Here is a 17,982-nt window from a genome sequence, read left to right as displayed (position 1 = left end):
TGAGATATACGGCTGCCCCAGCTCCACGTGGCAAATAAGGGTCGCAATACTTTCGGGTATGGGCAGAATATGCCGCATAAACTAGTTTTCAACTAGTTGAATTGATTTTATATTGGCATACCCCCACAGTCCCAATCCATACCGAGCCACCGATAGACACGTTGCATTATAAATAGTTAAAATCTCCCTTATTAATTTCTTTCCCAATTTTTTTATGAAACTCTTTAAGGCCATTATTGTCTTCGAGAACAAAAGAGTTCTCGCTTTTACCTCACTTGCCCAGGAACCAGTCTCGTGTAACAGGATGCCTAAATAAGGAAAAGTGGACGTATTTTCTAAGGGAGCGTTATTTATAAACCTCGTTTTCATTTGCTTCTTTGTTCGTGGTCCACAATTCATGGAGAAAGTTTTGCTGCAGTTGATATTTAGATCCAAGCTGAGCATAAAGTTATTGAAGGAAGTTAACAGGTTTTGCAGGGCCATGGGGGTACGAGCCATTAAAACATCATCGTCTGCATACAAGAGTGCAGGGATAGATCTTTTACCAACCATGGGCATATCCCTGCACTCTTGAAGGAGACGAGCCTCCAGGCCGTTTATATAGATCAGGAATAAAAAAGGTGCCAAGAGGCACCCCTGGCGTACGCCACGCCCTATTCCAAATGATCTACTACATTCCCCCCCTTTTCCGTAGCGAACAGTAGCAGTGGCCCCTGAATACAATTCCCTCAGAAAACGAATAATGTGTTCTTCCTCGCCCAGCCTTAGCAGCAGTTCCCATAGTTTATTGTGAGATACACAATCAAAAGCCGATGTGAGATCGACAAACGTGAAATATAAACGCTCCCTTTTTATCGTTATGTATTTCTGCTGAACGATTAATACATTTAAGCCCTGCTCAATGGTTCCTATGCCCTTTTGGAATCCGAATTGTAGGTCACTTATTACCCCATTGCCCTCTGCCCAGTTTTGTAGTTTTGCTAAAATAACTCTGCCAAGGATCTTTATAGATGAGCCGGGTAGGGATATTGGCCTATAACATGCACAGTTTTGCCTATCTCCCTTCTTGTAGATAGGAACAATAATCGATGTATACCATGACGGACTCAAACCCCTAACTAAGGCTGCGTTGAAAAGCTGTACCAGAATGGGACCCCAGATGTCACTGTTCGCTTTATACAGATCTGCTGGGATCCCATCTGGACCTGCCGCCTTTCCACCCTTTGTGGCTTTCATACTCCTTAAAACTTCGGGGAGAGTTACCACCAAATTTTGTGCATCATCCCCTTTCTCGTACAGTGTGTTGGGTCCTATTTCGGGAGTTTCCTCTAGAGACATGTAGAGAGAGGAAAAATGTGCAACCCAGTCATCTTCATTAATTGCAATTTCCATGCGAGCTTTAGTATTATCATAAAGGAAGGGGGCATTTACCGCCCTCCAAAAAGCAGATGTGTCTTTAGATTGTGAGGCTGCACATAGTTCTTCCCAAGCCATTCTCTTTATGGCATTTTTCCTGCTGGTCAATGCCAGGTTATAACATTTTTTTAGGTCTCTTATTAAAGAGGGGTCCCGGGGCACCCGATGAATCGCGTGTTTAAGCTCAGTGAGGGCCTTGGTACATTCCTTATCGAACCATCTTCTGTTATTCTTGGGCCCATTCCTTGACTCCACCCTTAGCCTCTCTTTAATAGTAGAGGCTATAATATAAAAATGTTCTATTATGTATTCACTCTTGGAATCTTCATCCAGGCAAACTCTAAAGCTATCTGTGCAGGTATTCACCAACTTGGCTAAAAATTCCTCCAGGACCACCTTACTCCACTTGAGTGTGTACCCATTTTGCCTCCCCAGCATCACGTCCTGGGCTGCCTGGAGAGGGGGCAGATCTTTTTGCCATACCACAAATGGGGTATCAATCTCAAGTATTTGTGGGAGATGATCACTCATTGGTGAATCCAAAATCTTATATCCATTTATTCTATGACCATAACTATTTGAACAGATACTAAAATCAATAGTGGTCGATGCTCCCCTACCAATAAAGGTCGGGGCAATTGGTGTTGGTCGATGGGCCACTTCATTTGCATATCCCAAATCATAATTAAATAATATCTCATTTAACAGATCCCCGATTAGAGTATGATCAAAATGTGTGAAATTAATGTCCTGCTCTAACATTAAACCACAAATGCCTTTTTTGCCCTTTTTACAAAGTGGACAATTAAAATCCCCCCCCCCCCACAAAATCATTACTTCTTTCTCCTTACTATCTATTTCACAATGTAAATCGTTACTTAACATTTTCAATATATCCTGGATCGCGCTACTTGGGATAGGTTAAAAGCCCTTCATTTCCACTCGCGCGGGGTGGAGACGAGTCTAGCCGGTGGCAGTGGCTGACTCTATCTACTTTGCGCTGGGTGCTACAAATACAACATTGCGAGCGCTGAGGCAATAGCGTTTTAAAAATCTAGCGACTGATGCTAATTTTACTAATTGTGTGTATATTCCTCTGATTATTTTTTAAATAACTGTGTTGTGACCCACCTGGGGCTGAGTAACGTTTCCTGGTGTAGCACGCATTGACTCCCGCCCCGGTCCGCCGCGTCCATTGTGGGCGTTTGTAGCGGAGGGTGGAGGAGGAGCCCAGCACTTCCGGGCTCAGGGCGGCAGGTCAGCGCTCCAGCTGCGCTGTCTGCCTGATAGGTTAAAAGCCCTTCATTTCCACTCGCGCGGGGTGGAGACGAGTCTAGCCGGTGGCAGCGGCTGACTCTATCTACTTTGCGCTGGGTGCTACAAATACAACATTGCGAGCGCTGAGGCAATAGCGTTTTAAAAATCTAGCGACTGATGCTAATTTTACTAATTGTGTGTATATTCCTCTGATTATTTTTTAAATAACTGTGTTGTGACCCACCTGGGGCTGAGTAACGTTTCCTGGTGTAGCACGCATTGACTCCCGCCCCGGTCCGCCACGTCCATTGTGGGCGTTTGTAGCGGAGGGTGGAGGAGGAGCCCAGCACTTCCGGGCTCAGGGCGGCAGGTCAGCGCTCCAGCTGCGCTGTCTGCCTGATAGATTAAAAGCCCTTCATTTCCACTCGCGCGGGGTGGAGACGAGTCTAGCCGGTGGCAGTGGCTGACTCTATCTACTTTGCGCTGGGTGCTACAAATACAACATTGCGAGCGCTGAGGCAATAGCGTTTTAAAAATCTAGCGACTGATGCTAATTTTACTAATTGTGTGTATATTCCTCTGATTATTTTTTAAATAACTGTGTTGTGACCCACCTGGGGCTGAGTAACGTTTCCTGGTGTAGCACGCATTGACTCCCGCCCCGGTCCGCCGCGTCCATTGTGGGCGTTTGTAGCGGAGGGTGGAGGAGGAGCCCAGCACTTCCGGGCTCAGGGCGGCAGGTCAGCGCTCCAGCTGGCCCTCCCCCTATAAATGTGTGTGGGACCGCGACCGCGCAGCGGACGCGTACAGCGGGCGCGCCGGAAGCGCGCCGAAGTCGAGACAAAGTCTAGCCCGTCTGCGCCCGTCCGCGGCCGGACGGGGCGCGGGGCTAGTACCCCTGGCTCTCCTACACCCATTATCATAAGGTATGGTAGACAGGAACTGTTAGATCTTCAGCTCCACACTCCTTTACGCTGTAAACATTCCATGAATGCCCTATCAATAAAGAACTGTAATGTATGCACATTTGCTCCAGATAATAATGTGGTACCTAACAGTGCGATAATCACAGTAAAAGCAGCTCTGCTTAATTGCAGATCTATGCGAAAACACCGTATAGAAATATTTCATCTACTTGAAGATGATAATATCAATATCTTGTTTCTTACGGAAACATGGCTGGATGAATATTCGGATCCTGACATCATTCAGGCCCTACCACCTGGCTATTCCCTTTCTAGATTGGATAGAAAGGATGGCAGAGGCGGTGGCATTGCCATTGCTACTAAAGCCCCTATAGAATGCACCCTCTCCCCTATCTTGGTTGACCACAGTGAAGCTGGCTCTTTCACTATCACCACGGGACCTAACCACTCTCTCTCTGGTATTCTCATGTACCGTCCCCCTGGAAGGCTCTATGATTTTACTCCTACTCTTATGGAAGCCTTAACCCATCTAGCACTTAGGAAAACTCATTTATTAGTATTAGGTGATCTCAACGTCCATTTTGAGGACTCCCTAGATAAGGAGGCGGTAGACATTGTATCTGAGCTACTCTCCCTACAACTAGAGTTAAAAAACATCGAACCGTCACACCAACAAGGACATTTATTAGACCCGGTATTTGGGAACTGGAAGGGAGTTCAGACCCTATCTCCCCAGCCAGTCCCCTGGTCTGATCATTTTGTTATCCCTATACTACTACAACTAGATGGAATGGAGCATTATAAACAAAGGTCACAGCACTACAAACGTAGGAAATGGAAAAAAAATTCCATAGATTCTTTTATAAAAATCCTCCAAGATGCTGGGCCTCCGAAAGGACTGGAATGTGAGACAGCATATGAACACTTACAAATATGCATCACGAAAGCTCTGGACGTCACTGCCCCCAATCGTACTGTAACCAATGCCACGAGGAAAAATAAAACGGCCCCTTGGTTCAGTCAGGAGCTTCAGGTTGCCAAAACTGCTTGTAAAAAGCTTGAAAGAGAATGGCGCCATAACTTTTGCCCTGAAATTAAAGCCCGGTACAAAGCAGCACAAAAAGAATATAATAAAATGATACGCGCGTCCAAAGCCTCCCACTATAATAACCGGATTCTGGAAGCTTAAAACTCCTCAAAGGAGCTCTTCCAAATATTCAAGGAAATATCAATAATCAATTCCAGTCCTACCTCCCATACTGATTCAGTGGAAACTTGCAATAAAATTGCTAAATATTTCTCTGGCAAAATCACGAATATATATGCTAGTTTTTCTAACAACACAATACCTGGTACTGATTTTGTTGAGAGTAAAGACTACATACGCACACAATTCCATCTGTGTACCTTTTTCGTTCCTTCTGCTGATATACTGGTGTCTATCTGCAAGAGCATCAAATCCGGTTCGCCACGAGATCCCGCGCCTCCTAAAATCCTAGCAGCCAGTCTCTCGGTCTTAGAGCCCCACTTCAGACACATACTTCAATTGTCTTTTTCAACTGCTTGTCTACCCGCAGAATGGAAGAAAGCCATAGTGCTCCCCATCAAAAAAAAACCTAATATGAGTCAGGATATATTGGAGAATTTACGTCCTATTTCCCTGCTACCTTATGTAGCTAAATTAGCAGAGAAAATAGTCAATGTCCAACTTATGGCCCATCTTGAAGCCCAAAATGCCTTTCATCCATCACAGTCAGGCTTCAGATCAAGCTTCTCCACAGAAACAGCACTCCTGAGAGCTACTGAAACCCTGCGGGAAGGAGCCGATGAGGGCAAGACCATGGCCCTTATCATGCTTGACCTCAGCGCCGCGTTTGACACTGTAGCACATTCCATCTTGCTACAGTGTCTAAACCGGGCGGGGGTCACCAAAGAGGCTCTGGGATGGCTGAAAGCCTTCCTTACCAACAGAAGCTTCCAGGTCCAAAGAGGGACCTTCCTCTCAGACAGCGTGACACTGGGACAGGGGGTACCTCAGGGCTCTGCCCTGAGTCCCACCCTGTTCAACCTGTACATGGCTCCACTGGCAGAGGTTGTTCAATCGTTCGGCGTAGAGCTTGTCTCTTACGCCGACGATACTCAACTTCTGATTTCTCTATCTCAAGCTCCCTCTTCTGAGGCTGATAACTTTAAATCCTGCATGAGCAAGCTGGCAGCTTGGATGAACGAAAATTGCCTCAAGTTAAATGGCACAAAAACTGAGGTACTCATAATAGGAGGAAAAGACATAATGTGGACGAAAGACTGGTGGCCTACCTGTCTAGGACCTCTACCAACACCTAGTCAGGAGGCCAAGAACTTGGGTGTCTGGATAGACAACAAGCTTTCTTATGACAGCCATGTCAAAAAAACAGTAGGTAAGTGCTTTGGAGTCATGAAAACTCTTAATCGCACCCTGGACCTGCTCCCCCTGAACTCCAGGCGCACCATGACTCAGGCACTGATTACCTCCCGAATAGATTATGGCAATGTGCTGTTGCTGGGCACATCTGACAAAAACATCAGAAAACTACAAGTTCTGCAAAATTCAGCCGCACGCCTAGTGCTAAGACTTCCTCGTAGAGCTCCCTCCAAACCTTCCCTGGCTTCCCTCCACTGGTTGCCTATCGGGAAGAGGATACTATTCAAAGCACTCCTATGGTGCCACAGGATAATCCATCAAAAAGCCCCCTCTTATATGTCCGACTTAGCTCTACCATATGAGCCTAACAGATCTCTCCGTTCCAAGGGAATGGGGTTGCTTAAAACATCGCTCCCTAAGAAAGCTAGGATGGGAGGTAAGTCCTTTCGCACCCTTGCTGCCAGAAAATGGAACACCCTCCCTACTTCCATCAGACTTGAAAAAAATGAGGCCTCTTTTAGGAAACTGTTGAAAACATATCTTTTCACCCTCTAACTGCTTGCATTGCTGGGTCTCGGCCTTCTAGACTCTCTCTCCACAGCGCGGGGACACGCCGGGAGGCATCACCAGGCGCTTTAAAAGCCCCTTTAATAATTATTATAAAAATGTATGATAATGACACTAGCTCCCCTCCTAGTGTCTATCACCATTTTGTGATAAAAACTACAGTTAGAGTAGAATCGTACCCTCTCATATGTCAAACGATTTGAGAGCTACGTAATTAAACCACCCTTAGGTCTCCCGTATACTCCCCCCACTGCCGGCGTACAATAAGTTTTATAGCCGTTTAAATGTATAGGATCGACGGTCCAAGTTTCTTGTAGGGCCAAGACGTCATAACTATCTATAACAGTTTCCCAAGAGGGGTTGGTCATTTTCTGTCTTAGGCCTGCCACGTTCCAAAACATCAGGCTGCAGGTTTCTTTATTCTGAGTCACTGCTGCCAAATCCGTGACGGCATGTCCCATTTCCTTCCCATTTTCTTCTAAGTTACTTTTACCATTGGTTTTTGTGGGCACAGGGAGCTGATTACCCTGACTCTTAAGACCTACTCCCTTTTTGCATATATTAGTCTCCCTCACCAAGGGTTTTTTGTTTTCTTTTTCTTTTTTTTTTTTTTTCCTCATTTGCCCCTCCTCAACCTTCTCTCTTACGGTTGCGCCACAGGGTGTTTTCATCTCATATAATAGGAAATTCTTTTACCCTTTTGGGAGGGAGTACACTCCCTTACCTAGCCTTCGTAGAGCAAAATTTCCACCGTGATTTCAGAGAAGCTTAATCATGGGACTTACTGACACCCTTGCCTTAAATTTTCACCTATACCCTTCACCCATAATGATTTAAAAAGAGAGTCCAAAATTTGTATCTTTTCTCATGCCGACCACTCATATCCAACTTTGCCACCGCCCTCATAGCCCTAATCCAAGCTAAGCATGTCGGGGAATCAGCAGAGACCCATAGCTTACATATTTCCCTTCGGGCCAACAGAATAGCATAGAATACCAACTTAACTTTATCGTCCACATCCCTGATTTGAGTATCTAGCCTGCCAGTAATGACAAGTTCAGGGCTTACCTCAAAATCCTGGGCCATTACCTTGGACAAGCATATACTCACATCTCCCCAGAAGCCTTTTATCGCCGGGCATGTGACAAACATGTGCATATCGTCCTCATTTGGGCTAGTACATTTAGGACATCTCACCGACCCACCGTTTTTGAATTTAGCCAGCTTCTTTGGAGACCAATACGCCCTGTGGAGAGTGAACAAGTGGTTCCTTCTTAAATTCGCAGGTTTTACCACCTTATAAAGAATCAACATAGTTACTTGCCAGTAGTCTTCTGTAGCGATCCTTGGCAAGCACTCTCCCCACAGGTGGTCCGGCAGTGTAAATAGTCCGTCCTCCATCTCAATAATTGCCCAGTACCAGCTCGCCACTTCTTTCTTTATCGGGGCCTCTTCAGCCAGCTTCTCCTCGAATTCATTGTATACCCCTATTAGATTGTCTTTCCCCACCGCCCAGCTTTGTATCTGGAGGTATTTAAATTTCGAAAAGTGGTGCCCCCATTTTTGTTCGCAATATGACCACGGCAATAAACTCCGGTCCAAAAAGAGATACACCCAGCACTGAGGACCCTCTACTCTTAATCCTCTTGCCAACGCATCTTTTGTCCAACTTGGAGCCCTTGGTGACTCCCAGATCGGTGCTCTTGCGCTAAAGTATGGTATTTTTGTGGCCCTTCTGATTCTATACCAGAGCATTGCCAAATCCTTCAAAATTTTCAATCTCACTTTTTTGAAGTATTTTGGGTCCGAAAATTTGTACATAAACCCATCTTGTTTAATGCTCTCAGCTCTTAGCATCACAGATAATAGTTCCCCGATCACTGAGCTTTCAGGAATTCCCAAAAGCATTTTGCAGTTTTTAAGCCCAAAGGCCCAAGCATATATCTGAAAATCCGGTGCAGCTAATCCTCCTTTCAAAAGTCTTCTCCTGATTTTCTTCCAGGACAAGCGTGATCCCTTGGCCGCCCAAATAAAAGACCCAATCTCACTCTGCAATCGTACAAAACCCTCTTTCTCAAACATAAGAGGTAACGTATCAAATAAGAAGGTTATCTTAGGTAGCGCCATCATTTTTACAAGATTAACCCGTCCATAAAGCGTTAGAGGCAGATGGGCCCACCCCCTCAAAGCCAGAGATATTTCCTTCCTGACTTTAGCAAAGTTGACCTTAGTGATATCTTTTATATCTTGAGTAATTTGGACACCTAAGTACCTTATTTCTTTTTTACAAACTAAACCCTCCGCTACCATATTCCACGACAATTTCTGTCTTGTCAGCATTTAGCTGATATCCCGAAACTTCGCCAAATTTCTTCGTTAAGGAGCCTATGGTGTCCAATGTTTGATGTAAATTTGATGTTAGGATAACTATATCATCTGCATCACCAAGGGTTTTGTCAAATTTATGATTTCATTGCCGTGAGGGGCCCACTTATTATTTGAGCTTCTTGCAATCATGTCTGGCATTTCCTGTCATGAACTGCTGTCAGATGGGTTTGGGGGAGTAGATAAAGAAGGAATGCATTGGAGGGCCACTTCACACTCTGGGCGTCAGTCGACAGCCTCCAAATCACTAAACCGATTGTAGCAAGGGATAAAGGGTGGAGCGAACTGTGGACCCATCCATTCTACACTGTGCTGACGCCCAGTATGAAGGGTTCTCCCGGCCCTTCGTTGTATTAAGGTCCATCCATCTTCTCCCCCCCTCCATCCCAACTATTTTGGTTGGAATGCCTATACATATCATGACCCCTCCCTCCCCTGGGATAGTTTGAATCCCTAGTCCAGCTCCATCTATTGTATGTTTGCTCTACTGGAATGTAAAAGTAGGACAGGGGTCTGGCCACAATTGCTGATCCATCATTTCTCGATTCCCCCGAACAGATATGATCCACCGTTCGAGGGTCTTAAAAGGTTACAACCACACAATCCCCATGAGATCTTTTTCTATTTTACCCCACCCAGGGAACCCTCCGAACCATTAAGATGTTACATGTTATTGCTGGTGGTAAAGGGTGGTTGGAATTTAACCAATGAGACACCTTATTTCTAAGTGCCCAAAAGGGTTCCGTGATTTGAGTGGCCAATTCTGGAACCCCAGTCAGGACCACCACGTAGGGGCATGCTTCTGGTGGTAAGTTGATGCTTCTACGTTTTCCGGTCCTGTCTTGTTGAGCTTTGTCGGGATTATGAGCGGGTACATTAGGGCCAGCCGGTTTATTTGTGGTTGCTTCGATTGCCGGAGTAGATTTTGCACAAACTTTACTTGCTTCAGAAGAAGTGGGTTTTAGTAAGGGGGTTTTAGGTGCTGGTTTTTTCCCTCCCTCTGCACTTTTTTTAGATGTTTGGGATTTATTAGCCGGTAAAGTTGCAGGTGTTACTCTTTTTGCCTTTAACGGGAAGCATATAAACCCGGAAGGCCGCTTCATTCTCCCATTTCTGTTCGACATAGTTCGAAGAAAGCGGAAGGTGACGAACTGCCAGGAAAACAGGAGCAGGGAGGCTGAGCAAAACTAAGAGGGTAAGAATTATCGTATGCAGGGCACCTATCTTAGAAACAAAGAACTTTTATTTTGTTTTAAAACGGAGTAACAAATATAGAGTTATGGGTGCTTAATATGAAGAAATAGATGATAAAAAGAGGCGCAAGTCAAGTCAAAACTGTACCATAGAAACATAGAATGTTTTGAGAAGTTATTCCGTGATTCTGAATTAGAATAAGGAAGTGTGAGTTAGGGGTGCTTACTCTCAAGATAGAGATAAATGAAGTCTTAAAAAATTCTTTTATGTAGTGAATAAAACATGACTTGTGGGATTAGGTGGCCGGTAATTCATTGACTTAAGCAGAGCATAGTCAACAAGAGAGTGAGCTGTGATGCGCTTGAATATAGCCACTGGGGTCATAAGATCATAATGCCTAAATACATTTATAGGTAACAAGAAACTGATGATATCAGCCCAGTTTCCACAACGATCTGACCGAATTGAAAGCGGATCAGGACGCCAGTAATAGACCCTTATACAGATCCCAAAGGGTGAGTGATATATTAATTAATAATTGATACATTAATTTATATAGGGCAAGAGACATTCGATTATTGAGATATATGTGTTTAACCCTTCAGGATATCTTACTGACAGCAAGTTACAAAAACGGTGGCTCCTCCTGGCAGACAAATACAGTGAAGGTCACATCTGAGTCACAGGTAGAATATTAAGTTGATCATTGTGTAGTGACGAAGGTCACAATAATTATCCCGCATAGATGCAAAATTAAGGGGTACCTTTGTTTTTCACATCCACAGATATTTACTGATGTGACCATTTGTTGTACAAAAAACAACGAACTTAATTTCCGCATTGGAAAGGTATGTAATAAGGATATGGTCCACCTTACATAAAACAGCGACAATTGGGGATATTATTAAAAAAATAAATATAGTAAATTCTCCCTTTATTCATACAGAGACAACAGAGTTTGCTAAATTGTAAAAGGACAACTCGTGAAGGGTCTATCATCAAAAAGAACCCGCAGGAAGTCTCTTTTAATAATAGTATTTTCCAGTTGTGATATCTCCACCTGGAATAAGGTAGGCACACTGTAGACATAATCCTAATGTTTGTGCTTTGAAGAACAGGGGTTCACAGCATTGGACAAAGGTTCCAAGGGAGAGGCAAAGACATTGAGGTGTTAAAAATGGGGTACTGTTGAAGCAACATATTACCTAATGAGTTGGTACTGAGAATGTGCTTGTTCTATTAATAAAAAAAAGATAACATGGGAGATGTGTCATTTGTATAACAGAAAAAATGTAGAGCAAACTGTGAATCAATGGAGATAGTGATAATTTTGAAAATAAAGACCAGAATTATGTGATAACGGTAGAGTTTAATAATAGGAACAGTATTATGTGGAATATAGAGATATGTCCTTGTTCTTGACTCAAAATATGGATGGTAACTCTGTGTTTTTTAATTGTTTAGAATCAGTCCTGAGGAAGGTGTGATAATCAGAAAACCGAAACGCGTCGACTTTGTTTGATTCTTTGTTTTCACTGTAACTTTTTATCCTATTGTATAAAATGATATATTGTTTTTAATGTTTTTTAATGTTATAATTTAATGTTATGATTATGCATAATGAACTTTTTATATAAATAAAACCTAAACAGAGTTTTTTTACTGAACAACTTCTTGTGATGATTGTTATTTTTAGTTAGTCAATACCACTGATATTCTATGTAATTTTACTGTGTCTTCTCCATTCCTGAGGTGTATATAAGAAAAATCCACCTACTTTATTGTATTTGTAAACAGACCATATTGTGCCTTTGCCTCCCTCGCCCACTTGATGGTATGCTGTTTTTGATAACACACACACCCCTAATAGTTAACATAGTAATTGGACGTATTCCATATTGTCCTTGTCACTAGGGACCCCCTCCTTTTTAATAAACTCTTTTTGCCTGGCCAGTATGCTGTGCTTTTATATCCTTCTGCAATTCATGAAGTTGGATTTCTATCCCGTGGAGCCTCTCTTCAAGGGGAGTAAGTAAGGATTTGATTAATGTCGTCAGGGTACAAATTAAAGGATCTTCCCTTACTGCTGTTATACCTGTGCTATTAGGTGTGGTACTGTTAGAAAAAATATCAGGTAATGTATCGTCTAGGGTAGTATCCTCAAAAATGGTCAGGGCCGTGGTTTTAGACCCAGCCTCTTCTTTCCCTGACTCATCCCCAGTAATTCCCATCGCTGTCTCTTTACTACTGTCCTCACTAATCCCATCTACATTTGCTGCTTTTGCCTTCTTGGCTGTGCGATTATTCTTCTAAATGCGCTTATTTTTTGGGATTGCCCCCTCCTTTTCCCTCTCATTTGACTATTACTACTCTCATCCTGGGTATCTAATATTACTGTAGTCATAATATTCCCTGAGGGTGCCAGAGCCTGAGAATCATGAGAGGTCGAATCTTTAAGAGCAGGCTGAGTACAGGCAATATTATGAACCTCCACATGTGTCTGGATGGAAGTGGATTTATTTAAGGTATTTTCAGGGCTTCGTGCTGCGGCAATGTGGCCCATGGACGACCTCTTAGCAAACGCCAGGTCTTGTGATACCCTTCTCTCCATAAGCACAATTCCTTGGTCTATCAATGTATTTGTGCGTACTATGAAGTCGTCTAGTGTTCCCGTCAACTTTGTCCCTCCCGCCGCAGCCTTACTTCTAGTTTCACGTGTCATATTTATAAGCTGCGGATATCGGGGTTTGCAAAGTATAAGAGAGCTATACTGTAAGCTATACTACAAGGGGGCTTATTTTTAGAGCATGTAAAAAAAAGAAAAAAAAAGAAAGAAAAATAGGTGAGATATGCAGAAGCTATATTCAGTCACAGTAATCTATTCCCAATATATACAATTAGTTGGTTACAGACTAAAGGGTCCTCAAACGGACCCACAGTTCAGAGGTAACAAATATACTTTTAAACAGTATCAGGGACTCCAGGGGATGGATATACGTTAAGGGAAGGAGGGTTGCTTACAGTTTCGTAGTCCTTAGATATATTAACATCCAGGGTCTCTGGCCCAGCCCAGTCTCCTCAGGCCTATGAGGGCCCGCCCTTTGCCCGGGCTTAGCCCCGGGCGCTCCCGCGCGCTCCCGTGAGGCGGGGGCTCCAAGTTCTTTAATGCGCCTCCGGGCGCTCTGCTGACGGCGTGAGGGTGCGCCGCTGCCGCAAGGGATGCCGGGATAGCGAGTCCTCCACTCGGCGGCCACTAGTATGGAAAAAGCGGCGGCGGGAGGACTCGCAGAACAGGCAGCTGGTGTGGCCTGGGAAGGCTAGGGCGAGTCAGGTATGGCCGGTGAGCAAACCAAAGGCAAGTGAAGAGAGCCCTTACTAATTGCAGGAATACCAGAGTCATGAACTAACGCCACACAAAATTCACTCCTAGGATCATCAGTACACTCCTCAAGAGGAGGTGGTAGCCTGGATAGACAATCAGCTATCAAATTCTCTTTTCCTGGCAAATAAACCATCTCATAGATGTATTTTTTCATACGCATGGACAATCTGGCCATCCTAGCAGAAGCATTAGATAAACCATCACTAGACAAGATTCTAACTAGAGGTCTATGATCAGTACGAATCACCACAGGTTTACCCCAAACAAAGGTACGAAAATGCACTAACGCCCATGCACATGCTAATGCCTCTCTCTCGATAATTGGATACCTACTTTCCGCAGAGGAAAGAGCTCTTGATGCAAATAAAATTATACACTCTTTACCTTTCCCATCATTTTGAGACAAAACGGCTCCAAGGCCTTTATCACTTGCATCAGTAGTCAATACACAATCCAAATTAGGATCAAAACTCGCAAGAGCATTCACCTTTTGCAATTCTGTCTTTATCACAATAAACTCTTCATCACACATCTTGCACCACACAAATTTTGTGTTCTTTTTCAACAAATTACGAATATTATAGACCTTTGATGCAAAATTCTTAATAAATTTAGCACAATATTCAGCTATACCAAGAAACGCCCTAACTTCTACTTTAGTAACAGGCGCAGGAAATTTAACAATGTTTTCCACTAAAGCAGGTTTAGGTTTGACCCCCTTCCCACTAATGACATGTCCCAAGTACAACACACTTTTTTCACCAAATTTACATTTTGATCTTTCAATTGTCAGTCCCGCAGATTGTAAGGTACCAAGCACACCTCTCAAATTTGAGTCATGATCACATCTGTCCATACCAGCAACAAGGATATCATCTTGGAAAAATGACACCATGTGCATATTCCCAAACAACTTATGCATCAATCGCTGAAAGACAGCAGCAGCTGACGCTAGCCCGAAGGGTATCCTCTTAAATTGAAAACAACCAAAAGGTGTTATAAAGGCCGTTAATGTCTTTGACCCTGGCTCTAATTCTACCTGATGATATGCGGCAGAGAGGTCAATTGTGGAAAACACGGTTGCACCTTTTAGTGAAGACACCATCTCATTTATTCTGGGCAAGAGAAACTTGTCCACCACGATGTTACCGTTCAGGTGGCGTAAGTCAATGCACAGACACATTTTTCCATTGGGTTTTCTGGCTACTACAATCGGAGAAATCCACTCAGATGTTTATATCTCCTCTATAACACCCTTACTCATTAAACCCTGGATTTCCTTCTTGACTTCCTCTCTGATTAGCATGGGGATGGGTCTCACTTTATGTACTTTCGGTTGAGCATTGTCCTTTAACACTATTCTGGGCTCGAATCCCTTTAATGAACCTAAATCTTTGCTAAACACTTTACAGCGTAAACACTAGTTTGAGTCCCCGAATCTTAAAAAATATATATATATATATCCAAATTCCTTACTTCAGAGGTTCCGTTTCCACATCGTCGCCAATTGTTATGATGAAAAATATACTCAAGTAGATATATTCCTTGTAGTTTAAGTTGTTTATTTAGCAACAGGTGAGCGCCAGGGAAATAGGTACAAACGGTCTCTAGCCACTAAATGAATGCCCACACATCAAGAATACACAGTCAGACCTACTAACATTCTACTAGCTCGAGCTACAAAGAGATGTACAGCTCGAGCTGCTTAAAGGTAAAGGCACAAGTACAAAACACTACAACCCTTTACTTAAAAAATCCCACAAATTGTCACCAATATCATAGTGAAGCCTCCACAGCTGTAGGAGAAAGCACGTTATTGGAGCATCCATGCATCTAGAGAGTGGCAGTGCAACTGATCTGGAACCTCTACTTGAACATGAAAAGCTAATAAAATATAAACAAGTACAGACCAATAGCATTGAAAGAATACATTGACTAGAGTATTACAAGATAACTGTAAGATGTGAATTTACACTAACTATACAGCGCGTGTACAGAACATCAAACAAACGAAATTATTACTACTACTACTATATACTGAGTTAAGGTGCTGCTCTGATGCCTTTGGGCTATGTCTGCGCTATATAAAACTGCAAAAATAAAATACACCTAAAATGGCCGCCTACTACAACATGCATTTTGCGATCTAGTGCTTGCCATTCAGCAAATATACCGTTTAGCGTCACGCCCTCTCATGCGATTGGTCACTCGGATTCTTTTGACAGTATCTGATTGGCTGGATATGTGCCCCGGTGGCTACTCTCGTTTGCCGGGACAGTACAGCCGTCTTAGCTTTATCGCTATGGCCGGCTCGTTGCGGATCGCGGCCGGGCTGCTGGTGAATCTGCTGGCTTCCACATGTATCGTGTTCCTGAACAAGTGGCTGTACGTGCGTCATGGCTTTCCCAACTTGACTTTGACTCTGTTGCACTTTGTGTTCACATCTCTGGGACTGTGCGTGTGTCGCCAGGCGAACCTCTTCTGCCCGAAGAGCCTGGCGCCGCGACGGGTGGTGGGACTGGCGCTCAGCTTCTGCGGCTTCGTGGTGTTCACCAACCTGTCCCTGCAGAGCAACAGCATCGGCACCTACCAGCTGGTCAAGGCCATGACCACGCCGGTCATCATCGTGATCCAAAGAGTCTGGTACCGGAAGACCTTCAGCACCCGGATCCAGCTCACCCTGGTGAGAGCGCACCCGGGGGCGCCTCCGGGCGAGAAGGGGCAATAAGCAGGTCCGAGGGGGTTGTTGTGTCTGGTGGTAAACACTGCTTGCAAGCACCGCCATACTTTGGGAATATTGAGTCTGTAGGAAGTCGGCGTACGTCGCTTGGGGAATGAGGGCAGAATATGCGGAAGATCAACCAGTTTGAAGGGGGTGGTGGTTGGTTCCTCCAGAGAAGAGGGGTACTAAGTCTATGGAAGCTCAGCCTGTGCCGAGTAGCCTATACGAGCTAGAATTGGAAGGAGCCTGGTGGTGCTCGGTCTGGAGCTGAACAATCTTTTGGGTCCCTTGCTCACTGTGCCACTCAATTCAAACTAGCCTGCCTGATTAGGGGCAATACCCCAAACCGGACCCAGGATGCTTGTTTCAGGTCCAGGGAGGATCTGGCTTGGCAGTTAGGGCTGGACTGTTCCCATGAGGGACAGGGTCAAGGCAGATTTGCATAAGCTGGGTTTAAACTGGGGGTGGCATAGTAAGCAAAAGAAGGATGGATTTAACCCAGATCTCTTGACTGGGGGGTGAATGCATGATTTATTCGGCATTCCGTCCATCATTTGTTTGCTTAGCACTTTTCGCCCTAAGTGGAATGGATAATCCTAGCCGTGGGTCCCTTGCTCACTGTGCCGCTGGATTCAAGCTAGCCTAGCTGATGATGGGGAAATACCCTAAAACCAGTCCCAGGATGCTTGTTTCCTGTCCAGGGATGACCTGGCTTCGCAGTTCGGGCTGGACTGTTCCCATAAGGAACAGGGTCAAGACTGATTTGCATATGGCTGGGTCTAAACTGGGGTGGCATCTTGAGCAAAAGAATAATGAATTTAACCCAGATCTCTTGACTGAGGCTGAGTGCATGATTTATTCAGCATTCTGTCCATCATTTGTATGTGTAGCTCAATTTGAGGAATGTCATCGGTGAGGGCACAATAAGATGGTCTGTCCCGGAGAGGGGGGGAGAGGTGTATATTTTGGGACTGCAGAGAGACGAGGGCCAATGTGTTGGCTTCGTAATGAATTAGGTGGTGTTGTATTTTTCTATTGTTTGGTAGAGTCTCTAACACTGTTATAAACCATCAGAAAGCCAGGTGCTTGTAAAGACTTTAGAGGTTGAAATTACATTTGGGGTCTAATGTATGTCATCGATCTGTTGCACACCAAATCTAAAACGAGTATTGAGAAAGCCAATAGGTCAGGCTTTGATCACCAGACCTCTAGCAATTTTTTTTATTTTTGTGTACAACTTTATTGTTATAAAAGCTGCAGGGCCCTCATAAATCTAAAAATAAAACACTGGCTAAAGGCAAACATGTTTTTGATCTAAAAAAAATGCATAATTGCCATTTTAACTGCCTGGCACTGAAGAGAATTACTTTGTGTGTGAATGTGCTCCTTGTGAAAGGGCATCAGACCTTAATAGTGAAGTCAGCCAATGGCTGAAATAGATTGAGGAATTGTCCCTTGCATGCTGCAGTTGTTGACAGAAAAATGTGAATGACGCAACAGCAGACTAATGGATGAAGTCTCCCTGAAAACCCCTATAAGTATGTTACACACACAATTTTAAGGTCTTGACTAGCACAGACTGAAAAAATGTCAACCGGTCTGGTATTGGCTGCTAGCCTTTTGCCTTAGATAAGGAAGGCAAGAAAGACAGAATCACATCAAGAAAGAAAGACAAGACTGCAAAAAGAGAACACAAAACTAAAGTTCACGTGAGCTGAAGGAAAAAGGCAAA

The 17,982-nt window shown here is 44.0% G+C and overlaps 1 protein-coding gene across 1 annotated transcript in view; it reads left to right on the top strand.

The window, feature by feature from the left end:
* Positions 1 to 15,790: 15,790 nt before the first annotated feature.
* SLC35E3 (solute carrier family 35 member E3) overlaps positions 15,791 to 17,982 on the top strand; it is a 74,794-nt gene continuing 72,602 nt past the window's right edge. The window contains exon 1 of the mRNA XM_078676611.1: positions 15,791 to 16,211. Coding sequence (XP_078532737.1) covers positions 15,831 to 16,211 — 381 coding nt within the window. The 5' untranslated portion in view covers positions 15,791 to 15,830. The remainder of the gene's footprint in view (positions 16,212 to 17,982) is intronic.

The sequence above is a fragment of the Lissotriton helveticus genome, chromosome 1_1 (assembly GCF_964261635.1).
Source record: "Lissotriton helveticus chromosome 1_1, aLisHel1.1, whole genome shotgun sequence".
NCBI lineage: Eukaryota > Metazoa > Chordata > Amphibia > Caudata > Salamandridae > Lissotriton > Lissotriton helveticus.
This window is presented reverse-complemented; position numbering and strand designations above follow the sequence as displayed.